At 41.9% G+C, this 18290-nt stretch overlaps 2 protein-coding genes across 2 annotated transcripts in view; both read right to left on the bottom strand.

Annotated features, from left to right (window-relative positions):
- Positions 1-1913: 1913 nt before the first annotated feature.
- On the bottom strand, positions 1914-7258 carry anxa14 (annexin A14). The gene is made up of 13 exons (XM_069176306.1): positions 7114-7258; positions 6714-6754; positions 5951-6047; positions 5693-5781; positions 5104-5217; positions 4874-4964; positions 4648-4727; positions 4459-4497; positions 3880-3970; positions 3686-3781; positions 3545-3600; positions 2460-2567; positions 1914-2311 (listed from the first exon to the last, which is right to left on the bottom strand). The coding sequence occupies exons 2-13, from the start codon at positions 6738-6740 to the stop codon at positions 2252-2254; spliced, it is 948 nt and encodes a 315-aa protein (XP_069032407.1). The 5' UTR covers positions 6741-6754; positions 7114-7258; the 3' UTR covers positions 1914-2251.
- A 4856-nt stretch (positions 7259-12114) lies between these two features.
- The window catches only part of crybg2 (crystallin beta-gamma domain containing 2), a 39130-nt gene continuing 32954 nt past the window's right edge, over positions 12115-18290 (bottom strand). The window contains exons 14-24 of the mRNA XM_069176466.1: positions 18090-18216; positions 17082-17239; positions 16852-16978; positions 16724-16756; positions 15849-15961; positions 15569-15698; positions 15345-15484; positions 14878-15001; positions 14095-14253; positions 13537-13696; positions 12115-13222 (exon numbers count right to left, since the gene is read on the bottom strand). Coding sequence (XP_069032567.1) covers positions 13134-13222; positions 13537-13696; positions 14095-14253; positions 14878-15001; positions 15345-15484; positions 15569-15698; positions 15849-15961; positions 16724-16756; positions 16852-16978; positions 17082-17239; positions 18090-18216 — 1360 coding nt within the window. The 3' untranslated portion in view covers positions 12115-13133. The remainder of the gene's footprint in view (positions 13223-13536; positions 13697-14094; positions 14254-14877; positions 15002-15344; positions 15485-15568; positions 15699-15848; positions 15962-16723; positions 16757-16851; positions 16979-17081; positions 17240-18089; positions 18217-18290) is intronic.

Genomic DNA, 18290 nt, shown 5'->3' with positions numbered 1-18290 from the left:
TGCGACCGTCACCCCAGTCACCCCAGCAACCACTACGACCGTCACCCCAGTCACCCCAGCAAACACTACGACCGTCACCACAGCGACCACTACAACAGTCACCCCAGCAACCACTACGACCGTCACCCCAGCAACCACTACGACCATCACCCCAGTCACCCCAGTCACCCCAGCAACCACTACGACCGTCACCCCAGCAACCACTACAACCGTCACCCCAGCAACCACTGCGACCGTCACCCCAGTCACCCCAGCAACCACTACGACCGTCACCCCAGCAACCACTACGACCATCACCCCAGTCACCCCAGTCACCCCAGCAACCACTACGACCGTCACCCCAGCAACCACTACAACCGTCACCCCAGCAACCACTGCGACCGTCACCCCAGTCACCCCAGCAACCACTACGACCGTCACCCCAGTCACCCCAGCAACCACTGCGACCGTCACCCCAGTCACCCCAGCAACCACTACGACCGTCACCCCAGCAACCACTACGACCATCACCCCAGTCACCCCAGTCACCCCAGCAACCACTACGACCGTCACCCCAGCAACCACTACAACCGTCACCCCAGCAACCACTGCGACCGTCACCCCAGTCACCCCAGCAACCACTACGACCGTCACCCCAGTCACCCCAGCAAACACTACGACCGTCACCACAGCGACCACTACGACCATCACCCCAGTGACCACTACGACCGTCACCCCAGCAACCACTACGACCGTCACCCCAGTCACCCCAGCAACCACTACAACCGTCACCCCAGCAAACACTACGACCATCACCCCAGCAAACACTACGACCGTCACCACAGCGACCACTATGACTGTCACCACAGCAACCACTACAACAGTCACCCCAGCAACCACTACGACCGTCACCCCAGCAAACACTACAACCATCACCCCAGTCACCCCAGCAACCACTACGACCGTCACCCCAGCAACCACTGCGACCGTCACCCCAGTCACCCCAGCAAACACTACGACCGCTACGACCGTCACCCCAGCAACCACTACGACCGTCACCCCAGTCACCCCAGCAACCACTACGACCGTCACCCCAGCAACCACTACAACCGTCACCCCAGCAACCACTACGACCGTCACCCCAGCAACCACTACGACCGTCACCCCAGCAACCACTACAACAGTCACCCCAGCAACCACTACGACCGTCACCCCAGCAACCACTACAACCGTCACCCCAGCAACCACTACAACTGTCACCACAGCAACCACTACTACTGTCACCCCAGATAGCACTACTGATTTCACCCCAGATAACACTACTGATTTCACCCCAGATAATAACTTCACCATTTCACCAAATATGACAAATACTCCCTCAATCACTGCTACAATGACTCCAATGTCCACTAAGGTAAATGGAGGCGCAGAGTTCAAAGCTTCTGTTGTGTTTTCTGCAGTGGCACTCGTGGTCTCCATGCTCTGCCTGTGATTGTCAAAACTCTAATTCTAAATCTTTAACGTGTCAATATTTTTGAATGTAAAGGAATCTTATATTAACTGAATGTAGATGACTTCGAGAAGGGATTGAAGGCTGAGTGAAGTTTCAGGTAGATCCTGACCCTTTTTGAATGGTGCGAAGCATTTATAGTTTGTTCTCAACCACATCTATTGATAAAGTGATTTGTTAAATATGTATGTAATAAGCAGTGTAATAGGTCAGAACTGTGGGAACAAAAGGGAAAAGAGACCATGTGTAGTTAATATAAACTAAAGGCTTTCTTAGCTTCATGTTAGAGCTTATTAGATGTATATTTTTTAAATGCGATTGTGACATGGAAACACTATGTCAAATGTTAATATTAAACACAAAGATAAATCAGAAATATAAAAAGGCTTAGTTGTAAAAATATCATTCTGATCAAATTATTGGGAAGAGATCTTTTTTTTTCTTGTTTATTTGGGAAAAAACAGTGCTTGTACTAGCACAACATCAGGAAGAAAAATGAGCATTGTAATAGATATTTAAAGTAATAAAAACAAATACCCAAACTGTACTCATAAAATATTCAATATAACTTGGCTAGTTGCACATATTTGCATAAGCTATTAGGATAAACTTAAAACAAACATGTTTTAAGTATAACGTGATTTCATAAAACATGAAAAGCAGCTATGAAACATTAGGTTTTATTGGCACTACCATAGATTGTTTTAGGGGGAGTGGAGGAATATAGATGAGTAAAAGATATGACTGTTTTGTAGCTTTTGCCTAATCTTCAGATCGACAGACGGCCAGCAGAGCCTGTAGATGATCTCCTTTGAACTGTTTCTGTTGGAAAAAATGGGGAGGAAAAAAAAAAAAGTTTAAGATTTAAGTTAATTATTTGAAAATCAAAACATATAGTCATGACATAAGGATACACTGGGTGTTGTCTTTCACACGTTGTGTTTAGTGCAGTTGTATGTGTGTGACCCACCTGCAGAGCAGTGTAGAGAGAGGTGCCAGTCAATTTAAGGAAGGCTGCTCGGATACACAGCAGATCTTCTTCACTGTGAGACACCATGATCCCCTGAACTAACGATGTCTGCAAGAACGAGATCAGCTGTGTGTAAATATCACTGTTTTCAACAGTCTTATACACTAAAAGATTTACATCCATTAAACCTCCATTGCGTTCAATGACATTACAATTTAACAACTCGTCGTGTCGTATCTGTAGTGTGTACTGGAAATTTTGGATTTCATTCGACATCCCATCAGGATGAAACTATGGTGGTTGCCACTGTTACTGCAAACAGAAAATAACAACCGTTTCTCAAATTCACTTCTACGAGGTTACAATGATGAAAAATCTCATAGCGCCTTGTGACGAGGCTCCTGTGCTAATTATGGCTATTTATTTATCATTTCCATAACCGCACAAATGAAACTTTGTGTTGGGATTGTGGCTTTCAGCGGTGTAATGTAACTTAAGTATAATTGCTTGAAGTATGTTGATTTACTTTTATATTCTGCCACTATACTTGTACTCAACTACATTCCAGAGTGCAATGTTACTCTCTTTACTCCACTTGATTTATCTGAAAGCGCATTAAAATTTTACATTTAAAACCTGTGACCATTTCATGAAATAATTGATTGCTACACTTTAAACTCAACAGCTTATTCACTTAAAACTTACTCCACAGAACAGGCTAGAACATCTGTCGAACATCAACGCGGACCTTAATACATAAGCGTCAATAATAATCCAGTGATGTAACGCTTGGTGTTGTTGAGCCATGCTGGTGTTGTAGTTTTAAAAAGATCCTGGCTCCACCCGTGCCACTCTGACAGGGTTAAAACCGACTTGCCCTTGTTCAAAGATGACTGATTGCCTGAGCATGGCATTGGAAATACAAAACTGTTGTACATGGATAGACAGATATCACCTGTTAAACCGATGGAGCCCAGATTAGTAAAAAAAACCCGTACTAAACACTAAAGTGCCCCCTTTTCTCAATTACAGATAAATTATTCAAATTGACATGTGACAGCATGCTGACGACAACATTATCTCACCTTCATGGTAGTTAGTCTCTTGGCAAGGTAGACATCAGGGCTTTGGATGCACTGTACTGTCACAACACACACATGAAGAAACGTCAGAGACGAATCAACACGCGCAGTAAACACTCGAACAGCGTCTCTAATATTATTTACCTAAAACTTTCAAACCCAGCCGGAAGTCTCCCGTAAACCGTTTCTCCACAGCCTCATCCACCATCTGTCCACTCTGCAGCTCCAGTCCCATCAACACTGTCAGCCATATGCAATGTATATTCATATTTAAAACAGGAACTACTTCCTAACACATAAAGTAGCATAACGTTTTAAAGGATAATCACAGGCCTCACCTTTGTTAATATGGTCCGTGTCTCTAGATGTCAATATGTTGATCCACGGTCCTGCTTCAGCTTTTTTCCCATTTAGAGATGCAGAGAGAGACTGGATCATTAAAAACAATAAGAGTTGGAGAGAGATGAAATCTCTGATTTGTTAGCTTTACATCCACAATATGCTGCAGGGCTGTAAGTGCATGTATATAAATGTTGCAGAGGAAAGCAGCAGTGTGACAGTAGCGCAGAGTTTCTTCCTTGTGCAAAACATGTAAATGTTTCTTCTTACTCCCATGTTTATCATGAATATTTCTCATGTGAGATATAAAAAAAAAAATTTGTCATGAATAATGGAAAAAAAATAGTTCATTCTAGCTTCTAAAGTTCAGCGTTAAAATTGTCAGTAGTTCAAAAACACAGTTGAGCAGATATCAGTAAGGCTTGCTTCTCTTCTCGTTAGTACACAAGGCTGATGCTTACAGTAGTATACTGTCATAATTTAATTTAGTCTAATGTATGCTTATCATTTTAAACTTTGGTATTGAAAGATGCTTGCTAGGCCCAGTGTGATGCAACCATTGTGTATGAAAATACTACCTCAATATCTCTTTGAACCACGCCACCAACATTGCCTTTCTGTTGAGAGAAAGGAATGAAAAAAAAAAAAAAAAAAAAATCCCTTTTAAATACAATATAAAGGCCATATCTGCATTTAACAATCCCACACAAAGCTTTAGTCATGATGGAAGTGAAGGTGAGGATCAAAGATATAAATACTCAAATTACATTTAGCAAAGCCACAACAAGCCTTGCAAAGTCTCCACTGGTTTCTCCTTTCAGCTCCTTCTCCAGGTCCTTCTTGTACACTGAAAAGGGACAAACAAAAAAATAAGGCAAATGATACAAGAGATTATAAATTAGAGGTTTAAACATCCCCAACAATCTTTGTTCTTTTCTTTAAAAAAAAAAAAAGAAAATTGGAAAAGAAAATTGGAAAAGTTCTGTGCCTTACATTGTTTGTACGCAGTGCTGATTTCTTGAAGCGTCTTCCCAGATCGTGTGCACAGAATCTCCATTAATGTTTCCTCATCTGTACCCACACCCTGTACACACACACACACACACACACACACACACACACACACACACACACACACACACACTGCATAAATATCCTGGGATATGACAAACGATTCATGCATGCAGATACAAACACCCAAAAACATACAAACACCCACTCACCGCCATGGCCTGCTGCAGGCGGTGAGCTCCATACTGCACAGGGGGCATCAGTAGCTCCAGCAGCAGAGTCTCCAGGTCTCCAGACAAAGCTTTCTTCAGAGCAGTTGCCAGGTCCTGACACGTCACAGAGTGAGAAGTTTTCCTGGTTATAGACATACTTCCGACTCTTAAGTGTACACACAGCAGCATCACAAACCCAAAATCTGGATTAAGTCTTGTTTTGGTGGTTTAATACGGAAAGATGAGGTCTAAAATAATAATTGTGTATCTGAAATAAGATGCCCAACTCTCTGACCACAAAGTACTGTAAACTCCCTCCGTAAACAAAGGCGTGTTCAGACCTCTGAGGCCAGCTTCGATACTATTTAATCAGTAAACACTTACAGATAAGTAAACACGCACATTGGTGACGTACTGTCTTTAGATTGCAAGTCAACATTCTCTTGTGTTGCATTAATAGAGATTATTATAGAAAATATTTGTATTTGGGAGTCTGCATTAAACCTTGAAACCTAAAGTTGAAACCTTAACCTGAATGATGGTTCAAAGTGTGTTTTTTTTTTTTCATTAAGAAGTACTTTTCCTTTACCTTGTGTGCCATCTCTTCAAAGGTCTTGGCGATAACTTGTCGCTGGGCGTTGCTTCGATTGGTTAGGATTCTCACTAGAGTCACTGCATCTGGGCGAGACACGCAGTGTTTGAACAACCGTTATCACATCCAGTGTTAGTGAGCAGTTCATGATACAGCAAGGAAACGTTTAAAGGCAAAAGAATAGTGTGATATACAGCTTTACCAACCACACCTCTATGACTTTCTAAACCAGCGTTAGTCTACCAGCAGAAGTACCTTTCTTGTCCAGCGCTGCCTGGATCTCCGTAACATCTCTGTCAGGGTGGAAGTTGGAGAAAGGTCGTACCGTTCCAAGGGTACCCCAACACATCTCCTGTTTGATTAATAGGGAGAGCGAGAGAGACACACACACACTCAAAAAAAAAAAAAGACAAACCAATAAACACTGCAGACCGACGGAAGACCGGACATAAGTCCTGACCGCCGATAAAGATCCTCTTTGTGTCTGTGGCGACAGGGGACTCGTGGAATGTATAACAAAAGAAGAAGTGAGGTGATGATGAATGCACAGATAGACCGTTATCTACAAAAGAGACGGCCCGTGACGCTTTCAGGCATGCTGCAAAACAGCATTAAGAACTACATTTTCCATTTCCATTATGAATAATAAGAAAGACAACTAAATCAGAAATGAAGTAAGTCAACTCAGCCCTGTAGTGTCCCGCGTGATCTTTGAAGTGTTGCAGTATTTGTCTGGGTTTAGTACTTGTGGCATTCAAACTCCTTTTCCAACCTACTAATTAACCAAGCATCTCCCGAGTAGTCACTGCAGAAGTGTAGGATATTTGACATTCTTCAAATTCAAGCAAAGCTGACTTGTATCATTGCTCATGATCCCTTGTGGCATTATGTATATGTAGATACTCAGAGAATGCACGACAGCAGATAACGTGATCGACAAATATGCACTGATCGTAAGCATAACGCAATGGCAGAGGGAAGACGGGGCAGAGGTCATCTTTTTCAAATGTTTACTTACATACGATTTGAAGTACTCGGGGTCCATGGCTTTGTTTTTATCTAAGAATGTGAGGAAATACAGACAAATATATACAGAGACAGTAAATGACAGTAACCCGCATACAGTTATAAAAAAAATGCGTGCATCCATTCGCGCAGAAAGAAATTTCACAATAGGTGCCATGAAACATATATTTAAATTCTAGGTTTCATTTATTGAACCTCCTTATGGCAAATTCTTTAACCCTAATCCTAACTAGCCTTTTAAAACAGTAACATTTCTTATTGGATTCAAGGGATTACAACACCAGATACTAAACAACATTCCCAGCAGAACACTACAAGCCATTCATGTATTTAGTTGTTTTTTTTTATTTGTTTTTTTTAAAGATCTTTAAAGGAATGCTTATTTTTCTTACCTGTAACAGAATACTGTGTCAGCTGTAGGAAGGTGTGGAGGTAGTGTAGTGGTTTTTTTAGTTTTTTTTTTTTTTTTATTACCTCCTCTAATCAATCCTGTATCTCAGTTCCACCCACACAATGCCACACCTGCTCCCACTACATAACTGTTAGTCTAACATCTGACCAATCGGTGCACAGTATCCTTACAGCTTTGTCAACACCATTGGTCTGTACGAGTGCTCTGACAACCCACTTGTAAAATACTGTCATTCCTTGCAAAATAGGAATGCAGCCAGACGGGTTTGTTTACAGGTGACCTTTCCACTTTTTAAAGCTTTTCACCGATACTGAGCGCATGTCTGACACACTAAGCCACCAGGCAAAGTGCCTGTCATCTCTGTAAGTAAGTGAAGGGGATCCTCTGGTTTCAGTGTGTGCTCATGTATAACCAGACCAATCTTTTGTCTTCAAAACCTGAAAATGTAAATTGTGTCAGGAGGGCTGACAAAATAAATAAATAAAGGGCTTTTCAGCACTTGCATTTTTGGCTACCGATGATAATAATCCGATACTAAAAAAAATAAAAATGTATCCACTCTTTATTGTCATTCAAGTAAGAGGGACAGAGAAGAGAGAGAGAGAGACAGGCAGTTCGCATTTTAACAGCACAATTTGTAAAACATCACGTATAGTAAATTATTGTGCCACAAAACAAAAAGTCGAGTGGTGCATTTATTTGTTAAATAATTTCTAACAGAAGAAGCAGCGCTCCCTCATGAAACCACTGTGAACATGTTTTTGTCCTGATACAATCTGTCCTGTCCTCCGTGCTGCTCAACTACCCATTGTTCACCTGCAGAGCACCAAGAAATATGAGACCTGTGTGGTTATTGCAAACAAAGCTGATCTGCAGCAGGCTCTTTTGCTCCTTGAGCAAATAATGCTGAACAAAGCCTTTGTAACAAGAAATGGAGGAGAATCTATGTGCGCTTTCTGCTAAAATATTACTGTGGAAATATTTTGTAACGTATGAAATACTGAGGTAGTTATAGTTACAGTTAAATTCAAATAAAAACCGAAACGGAAAGAAGTTGAAGTGAAAGTAGAATGAAGCTGAAGAGTCAGTTTAAGTGTACGTTAAAGTAAGCCGTGAAAGGATCTGAATTGTCTTTTGAAGATTGAAAGCCACTGAAATAATTTATGCACAAATTAGCACTGAAAGTGGTTGAAATGTCAGTTGATCTGTTTTGAAAACAGTTTGAACTCTTATTTGAATTCTAAATGATGACAGGCAACCAAATGTCAGCAGGTGGCGAAGGTGGATAAAAGTCTGTGTCAGTTACCATCGGCAAGGGAGAAGTGAGAACAGGTCAAGTGTCATTTAAGGTATTAGTTCGGGGGACAGTTGAACGTCTTGTGACACTGACCGTGAAGTGTAATGATACTCTTGGTTTGAACATACTGCTCAAAACACGACAATGTAAAAATCTGACATGGCTGATATAAATGGGAGTACATCCAACATGTTTCCTCTTTTGGCAATTTGCATACACAGTGTGCCCCTTCTGGGCTTAGTGCATTTCAGAAAGCTACCATTTGTAAATGGAAAGCAAAACAATGACTTAGGACTGAAATGAAATAGAAATGAATTGAATTAAATAAAAAATAAAAAAGCAAAGCAGTCAATTTAAGTTTAAGAAAAGCCAGAATGACATCTTGTATAATATATTGTTTTGCCGATGTTGCACACCACAGAAATATTGGTATCGACATATAAAGTCTGATATGCGTCAATACACAAACTTCTTCTTTTTTTTTTCTTACAGAACATAATGCAGAAAAAGATGCATGAACTTTCTTTTTTATTTAGTGAAGTTTACCATTTCTGTGCACTGTTGCCGGAGGCATAAGGTCTTCTGGTTGTCCATCCGTCCGTCTCGTTCTCATGAACGCGATTCTTAAAAATGCTTTGAAGGAATTTCTTTGAACTTGGCAAAAACACTCACTTCAAACTAAGGATGACCTGATTAGATTTTGGGGGTCAAAGGTCAAGGTCACTGTAACCCAGACTAAGCATCCCGGTGCATTTTTGGCAGTTGCTGGAGACTTTAACCACACCAATCTGGATAAAGTACTGCCAACTTTGCACCAGTATGTTAACTGCCCCACCCGGAACAATAAAACTCTGGACTTACTGTATGCTAATGCCATGGATGCATACAGTACTACTGCTCTTCCCCCCCTTGGTAGATCAGACCACAACCTGGTCCTGCTGACTCCCAGGTATGTTCCCCTGGTGCAGAGGCAGCCTGTGACCACCAGGATTGTGAGGAGGTGGACACAGGAGGCTAAAGACGCCCTGCAGGACTGCTTTGAGGCCACGGACTGGGATGTGCTGTGTGGACCACATGGGGAGGACATCAATAGCATGACGGACTGTATCACAGAATACATTAAATTCTGTGAACACACCACCGTACCATCCCGGACTGTACAATGCTTCCCCAACAATAAGCCGTGGATCACCAGTGACCTGAAAGTTCTTCTTAATAAGAAGAAAGCAGCCTTCAGGTCTGGGGACAGGGAGGAGCTCAGGAGAGTGCAGCGCCACCTGAAGGAGAAGATGAGGGAGTGCAAGGACTCCTACAGGAGGAAGCTGGAGGCAAAACTCCAGCAGAACAACGTGAGGGAGGTGTGGACCGGTATGAAGGAGATTACTGGGTTGCAGGGGAGAGAGAGACAACCAGGGGGCTCCCTGGAGAGGTCAAATTAACTAAACTGTTTCTTCAACAGGTTTAGTTCACCACCCTCATCTGTCTCCTCCACACACCACACCTCCCAAACACCTCTGCTGCCTCCCCATGGTGAACTGCATAGAGCCCTCAATCTCAAAGGGCTCTTCCTCCATTGACACCCCCCCACACACACACAACCCTCTCTGTGACGACTGGCCAGGTTAGGAGACAGCTGGAGAGACTCCACCAGCGCAAGGCTGCAGGACCTGACGGCATCAGCCCCGTGGTCCTGAAGACCTGCGCCGTCCAGCTGGCTGAGGTCCTACAACACCTCTTCAACCTGAGCCTGAAGCAGGAGGAAGTCCCGGTGCTGTGGAAGACGTCCTGCCTGGTTCCTGTACCGAAGAAGACGACTCCATCTGGCCTCAACGACTACCGACCGGTTGCCCTCACATCTCATGTGATGAAGGTGCTGGAGAGGCTGGTCTTGGCACACCTCAGGCCGCTGGTGAAATCTTCACTGGACCCGCTGCAATTTGCGTACCAGCCTCATGTGGGAGTGGACGACGCCATCATCTACCTGCTGCAACGAGCTCAGTCTCACCTGGACGGAACCGGTGACTCTGTGAGAATCACTTTCTCCAGTGCATTCAACACCATCCAACCACTGCTACTGAGTGAGAAGCTGCGGGTGGTGGGGGTGGTGGGGGTGGACACGTCCACCGTCTCCTGGATCACTGACTACCTGACAGGCAGACCACAGTTTGTCCGTCTGGGCAGTGTGCTGTCTGATACGGTGGTCAGTGGTATTGGAGCGCCTCAGGGAACTGTTCTGTCTCCCTTCCTGTTCACCTTATACACAACTGACTTCCAGTACAACTCAGAGTCCTGCCATCTGCAGAAGTTCTCTGATGACTCTGCAGTGGTTGGGTGTATAAGGGATGGACGGGAGGACGAGTACAGGACAGTAGTGGAGGACTTTGTGGAGTGGGCGGGAAGAAATCACCTCCTTCTGAACGTGGCCAAGACCAGAGAGATGGTGGTCGACTTCAGGAGGAAGACAACGGCTCCACAACCGCTGAGAGTTCTGGGAGAGGAGGTGGAAATGGTTGAGGAGTACAAGTACCTCGGTGTCTCCATGACAACAGACTGAACTGGAAGACCAACATCAACGCTGTCGACAAGAAGGGGATGAGTCGACTCTTTTTCTTGAGGAAACTTCAATCCTTCAATGTGTGCAGCAAGATGTTGGAGATGTTCTACCAGTCTGTTGTGACCAGTGCATTGTACTTCGCTGTGGTCTGCTGGGGGAGCAGCATTGGAGCCGGCGACACCAACAGACTTAACAAACTGGTTAAGAAGGCCGGCTCCATCATCGGCTACAATCTGGATAGTCTGGAAAAGGTGGTGGAGAGGAGGACACTGAACAAACTATTGTCCACATTGGATAATCCTGACCACCCTCTCCACCACCTGCTGCAGGGACAGCGGAGCACTTTCTCCAAAAGATTCCTCCAGCTCCGCTGTCACAAGGACAGATACAGGAGATCATTCCTGCCGACCGCAATAAGACTGTACAATAACTCACCTCTGGCAAAATAATACTGTTGACTGTGTTTTTTGGTTGTTTGTATATAATATATATAGATATATACTGTACTGTATACACTGTATATACTGTGCATTTTATATTTTATATTTATATTTTATAATTTTACTGCTATTTTATTGCTTTCTATTGTTCTATTATTATCTTGTTGCTTCCTGTATGCTGCTGTAGCGAAAAAAAATTCCCCTCGGGGATTAATAAAGTAGCTACCTAACCTAACCTAACCCCAACTCAACATATTAACATACATATGATATCAAAAGAATGCTCGGTTAGAAAATCTTTAAATGTTACACAATTGTTCACTTGGCCTCCAGGATGAACCGATTTCAGTTTGGTGGTCAAAGGTCAAAGTCAAAACCGTCTGTTCCATTCTTATGAACACAACATCTCAAGAAATCTTGGCAAAACGATTTAGGAGTAAAATATCTGGAGAATGTTTGGAGGGAATGTCTTTAAATTTGGCACAAATGTTCACTCAATGATGAAGTGATTAGATTTTGGTAATCAGAGGTCAAGGTCAATATGTCCTCATAGCCACCCTATTTTTCAGATTTACATATATGGATAGATGTTATTTATTTATTAAACTCCATAATATCAGTAGTGGCATTGGCCCCAAGGTGTTGTGTCAAGCTCTAAAGGTTAGTTGTCCTCAAAAAGGAGCACATCCATTTTTTTCATTTATTTATGATGTTTATTTTTAATTGCATATTTTAAAACCTTTCCCTGTGACATAACATTTGACAGTATGTCTTCAGTATCAAATATTAATATACAGCTGACACGGGTAGCATAAATGTTCATGTAACAGAAAACTGTCAAGAAATAGAAGTAACTTGACAGAAACTAGACACACAACCTAGCTCATTCCACTGCACCATGCAATGTGATATACTGGACACACAAGTGCAACGTTTCCCACAAAACAAAGTGATACACTCGTATATATTAAAAAAAATAATTAAAAAGCATAGCATACATTTTTTTTGTGTGCATACTACACATTGTTTTGGCTTCATTTATCCAGTGTTAGTATAAACAACAGGTAGCCACTTGGTGTTCACTCCACAAAATCAGTGTCCAAACTTGTTTCACTTTACAGTGAATAAAAAAGGATCAAGTACATGTGCTTGTAAAGCCAGAGAAATTTGCGTTCAGAATAAAGAGAAGGACAAGGAGACGGAGAACTTGAGATTCTAGTTTGAATAACCAAATTGTGGACAAATGATCGGAAAACGGTCAAAGTCATGCAATAGGTTCCACCATGCCCTCAACTTTCACTAGATATCAGTGAATGGTTTTATCTATATTAGGTTTTTATACAGTAGTTCAATACACAAATACACAGACGGTTTTGCCTTCCAATTCATGGAACGATCCAAGCCACGGCAACAATTTGAGGCACTTACATCTTTCTTCTTCCGTACGGAAAATCATTATCTAACTCGAGAGAAAAAAAAGTCATCTCACAACATGAGTACAAACTAACAAAACACAAAGACTTTGCAAAGCACTTGTGCAGCTTTTTAGGGCTTGTATTGCTTCGTTGCATTCTTCCTGTTGGATACTGTATTTGCATTCGTTACATGTACCAAGACCTGAAATACATTACATCATGAGACAGAGGCAGTGTTGGTTCCCTCAAATAGTCCAGGGAATATTCTGTTGTAAGGGTGAGCGCAGTTGATGGCTACAGCAACTCTATCTCCCACTGTTGGCTCGGCCTCTCATCATTCTCAGGCATGATCACGACATGGTCCTTGTCATACGATTTGCCACCTGGAGGGGGGGGGGGGCAGATATCACACACAGAAAAAGGGATCATTTGTATTTTTATCGGCATACTGTGTTGGAATGTAACTAAGTACGTTGTATAGTTACTACAACATTAGTATAATATCTGAATACACCCGCCGCCTCCAGTAGCATGTTTATCCATTTGAGCACATGGACTAACAGGCAATATGAATTACCAGTTGAAAGTTAACAATCTGATGAGCAACAACTCATTCATTTTTAGCATACTCAAAATTTTTTACAGTCAAATGAATGTCTTTATGCAAATGTCCAATGCCCATATTTTCTTCTCATACCTTTAACATCCAGGACCATGCCAGAGAAAGTGAGGCAGGTGATGAGGCCGGTCATCTGGGCTGTCCAGGTTTGGATCGGCTGTCGGTTCTGCGTCCACAAAACCACCTTTGCTGCTGGCTCTACGTTGCCCACCACCTGAAGGCTCATGGTTGGGGACAACTACAAGAGACACACACATACCAGGTCAGTGTTTGTGAGACAGCAAAAAATATCCATAGGTAAACAAAGTTGACATTTTTGACGAGTCGAAAATATGATCAAGATTTGAAATACATAGCTGTGATCAAGTTTAATCAAGCCGAGCAATATGGAGCATATTTACTATGACGAGGGCGAAATGTTCATACCCGTCCCTAGTTACTGGGAGTTTTGCCATTTCAACCCAGTAAATTGTGCCACATTCTTCATCGAAGCAACTAAGGACCCACTGTACATTTAAACTTAAGGAAGCAAAGCCTTCAGGCAGACCTAATATTTGTTGATATGCCTTAAAAAGTCCATATATCACCCAACCCTAGGTCAGGTTTTAAATTGTAGCATACTACCAACATCATTACCTTGTTTATGATCAATCCATCCTGGTAGAACCAGATGTCACACTCAGGCTCAACCTGTGGCACCACCACCACTCGTCCTGATTTCATTTCCTCCACACCACCCTGGACAGACATGAAGTGGTCTCTCTCCTTGTTTTTGATTCGGAAATAGTGCCGCTTCTGCAGGAGAGCAAAATACCACAATGTATTGTTGTCAAAGAATTACACATCAGTGGACACCTTAGCAACTAAATCACATTTAGAAATACCAAAGAAAACCATACGGTTGGTTTAGATTTGGCTTTAGCGCATCAAATCATGACTGCTTCATAATATTTCCACCTTTTTAAGGAAGGGTTGGTGGAAAATGAGCTCTGTCTAGTCACTTTCTCAATTTGGGTTTTAAATGTGTTAAAGGTGTTAATTCTGTGCTCTAATTGTGTGAAACTTAAATATCAATATTACTCATTTGCTATTGACTCCAAGCCCTTTAGAATGGCCCTCGACTGTGATGTAGCACCAGGAACAAATCCATCACCTTCAGCATCCAATTTCTCGCAGTTAAGGCTAACGAACTTTATTTATTCAATAATTTCATAAAAGTAGGAATAATCTATTAAAAAAAAAAGATCAATGTCTAAAATAAGATTTACTCTTCAACTTTTAGAAGGTTAACTACAACATGTGGGCATCTTGTGCCTTTTAACAAAATCTCCCCTGTATTTTCACTTCAGCTAGCCCTTTTATGTGTACATTATGGCTATTTTGCTAAAAGGAGGTTGTAAAGATGTCTTGTAAACCAACCTGTCTGACTGGGTACATTGAGCCAATAGTTTGTAGTGAGCTAAACTTCAGCCAGTTGGTGATTTCAATCGGTTCCAGAAGGAACTGGCGCCCCCTGTAGTTGCTGTGTTCACATATCACCCAACTATAAAGCAAGAGAGACAAACAATTAAAGGAGTGCTTGTTGATTTTGACTATCAAACAGCAAAGACCCAAAACAAGCATTTTACAAGTGTTCACTTTTATATTCTACAATATTAGATGACTATCGAGGTGTTTACTTTCATTTTCAGTTTACTATAAACAAATGTCCAACTTGAAATAAAAAAAAGAAAAAAAAAAGATTCAAAGCTGCCTGTCTTAGGTTAAATCAGAAAGCTCTCGGACATGCGTCAATGTAAATGAACGTATGCAAATGCGAGCACATGCACGCTGTTCACGGCAAAACAAACAAACAAACAAACAAACACAGGGAGACAAACACCGACCTGCCGCTGTTGACTCGGACAGACAGGATGTGGTTGTTGAAGCCCTCTTCGACCACACTGAGCATCTCTGTGTCTGTGGTGATCTCTCTGCCCTCCAGACACTCCAGGCCGAACAAAGAGATGGAGGGAACTGAGAAATACTGGACAGGGAAAGAAAGAGGTTTAAGATAAAGAAAATTACACACAACACGGGGCATGTTTCTACAGCAGAGGTGCTTTCTCACCATCGGCACGACCTTGATGGAACGGATGGTGCAGCCGGCAGGGCAGCCCATGCTGGTTAAATTGGGGTAGTCTCCTTCAGATAGGACATACAAGTTGCCCGAGTACTGTTTGTCCTCGTAGAGCACCCAGCTGGAACACAGAGCAGCAAACTATTATGTGATTTTATTAGTTTGCCATGAGCCTTCATCATTAATAATGCAACAGTGTGGCATCACAAAGTTTTAGACATTCAAAAACCGATTCGCTTTACTGAGTAACTTATCAGTCCAAGTTCCTCACCTTCCCCCTGACACTCGGCACGACTTGGTCAGTAATTTTTCTGACAACGCTTCGTGGTTGCAGTCAGAGATGCGACCCTCACCCTGGAAGTCTTCCTCAGAGTACAATGTTATCTGACAAAGACGGGAAGGAAAGCAAGAGGTCAGATAAACACATTTGTAGCTTTACAGACTTTTATTTCGATCATTTTTACCTCCTTGTTTTCATTCAGCCTCTAACAAATTTAATTCAAAAATGACACTACTGCAATGTTACATTTTCCCTTAAGAATGAATTATCTTTCTTAATTTTAGCAGTGATAGGTCGAGTTTTGGTCATTAGTCTTTTGATTACAATACGGTATATCATACTCGCTTTTTATAAAATTTATATTTTTATGTTTGAATTAAAAAGTAAATGGAGGAAGACAAATAGTCCATTTGTGTCCATTAGTGTTAAAGCATGTCCCACTTCTAAGAAGTTTTCCCAGCATGAAATAAAGCACAGAAGCAGCACTTGAACCAGCTTATGTAACAAATTAAAGCTAAACTTTACATTGTGTGCTGTGGGTAACACCTGGCAGAAGAAAACTGTTACTGTATTGAAGTTATATTGTTTTTATGTTAAAAATGCTATCTGCTGCCCTTTGGATGCAAGTTATGTGTCTGCATCCATGTTACAAATCCTTGCCGACTACATTTTTCACACCGATATAAAGACTTTCCATAAGTCAACTCATGTTTTCTCCAAACTGAGTCACAAAACTAAAGCACAACAAACATCTATCTAAATGTGAAAAAGAACCACTGGAAAGACACAATATAGGATTAAAAGATAATAGAATATTGACTTAGAGCCTTAAAATAACCTAAAACTGAAAATGTCTGAATACTCACCTCATTCTTGGTCCTTGAACTGTCACTTGGAGCCTAAAAACCAACATAACAATATGTAAGCAAAATTGCATTAACAGTACACTTGATAAATTATTATCTTAATGATGAGGCTTCACAGCGGTTCTCACCAGTAAGATGGGCTGAACTGAGCAGATACGGGTGTCTTGAGAACCCCAGTCAGCAGAGTTATTGTAGAAACCTTTCTCTAAGATGTACTGGTTGCCAGAGAAGTCCACATGGGAGTAGGCTATCCATCTGTAAAGGAGGAGGAACAGTTACCTTCTGACTGTCATACATCTTCACTTCACTGAGTGATGGAGAGGGAGAAGTAAATGTACTGTAGTATCTATCAACTTACGCTCCACTGAGCACGTTGATGGAGCGCGTCGAGGTTTTGTACTCAAACAGCTCCACGTCAGCAATGGCTTCCGTCACCTCGAAGGTGTTCTCCTCCTGCATGCCCTCCTGGTCTTCCTCGGGCTGTTCAAACATCACCATTAGGGGATCCGTCAGGTCCTGCAGAGAAGCAGAAAAAGTGATTATCTCACACTAAAGCCTCCCGGGGGGACTTGAGTTTGATTTCCAGCTGCTTGAAGTAAAAACTGACAACTATAGGAAGGAAGGAAGGAAGGAAGGAAGGAAAAACTGACAACTATAGGAAGGAAGGAAGGAAGGAAGGGAGGAAGGGAGGAAGGAAGATAGCTAGATAGATACTTTATTAATCCCACAAGGGGAATTTTTTTTCGCTATAGCAGCATTAAAGGAATAGCAATAAAACAACAGAGAAAAAAAAAAGTATTATGTCAAATTGGCTAAAATTAAATTCTTTATTCTGACGTTGCAAGTCAGCCATGCTGGGTATATTTTCACTGCTTTATTTTATTGTCTGTGTTTCCTCCCTTGCCAAGTACAATTTGGATTATTAACTCTTGAGTTAATGAATATGGATCTGAATCATAACTCTGATCCTGTCCAGATCTACAGCTGCTGTTTCACGTAAATAAACTTGGGGCATTCAGTGTAGGGATTGCACAAAGTTAGTTTTTAATTTGGATAGGACTTTCATGGTGTGTGTATGTCATGAAATTAGGTCATTAAAATGTCCATATAATTCAAACATTATTACACAAAAATTAAGAAGTTATGGTCAGTTTGGTGCCATGGTATGCAAACAAAGATTTTGCAATGACATGGAGAGGGGTACCCTTTATGCCCTCTAGACCTTTTAATGTGCAGCTTGCTTGTAGTGGGAGCCACACCTTTTATTTAATGGAGGATGTCAATTACCCAGAAGATTCTTTTTTATTTATTTATTTTTTTTTTCTAACAAATATTAGCTGGTATAAAAACAGTCCTTGTAACTTACTGCTCGAATCACCCGAACAGAGCGCAGCTCTGCATCACAGCCACCCCACACCCTCCAGTCGTGGTACTCTCCCTCCTCCAGCAGGTACTGGTGGCCTCGGAAGCCCTCCTTCTCGTAGCCCACCCAGCTGCAGCAACAAAGAGGCACAGGGTAAAAAAAAAACCAAAAAAACCCCATGCATAACGATCACACTTTCATTAT

This window comes from Embiotoca jacksoni, unplaced genomic scaffold (genome assembly GCF_022577435.1).
Source record: "Embiotoca jacksoni isolate LCO1_2020_lvr unplaced genomic scaffold, fEmbJac1.0.p SCAF_7, whole genome shotgun sequence".
In the NCBI taxonomy this organism is placed as follows: Eukaryota; Metazoa; Chordata; class Actinopteri; family Embiotocidae; genus Embiotoca; species Embiotoca jacksoni.
Note: the sequence above shows the minus strand (reverse complement) of the source record. Positions and strands in the feature narration are given on the sequence as shown.

Excerpts from the sequence above, each read along its gene's own strand:
- anxa14 (XM_069176306.1), bottom strand. The coding sequence starts at position 6,740 with ATGGACCCCGAGTACTTCAAATCGTAT. Across the intron at positions 5,218-5,692 it reads TTGAAGAGATGGCACACAAG|GACCTGGCAACTGCTCTGAA; the intron begins GTAAAGGAAAAG and ends GTGACGTGTCAG. Across the intron at positions 2,312-2,459 it reads CTCTCTACACTGCTCTGCAG|AAACAGTTCAAAGGAGATCA; the intron begins GTGGGTCACACA and ends TTTTTCCAACAG.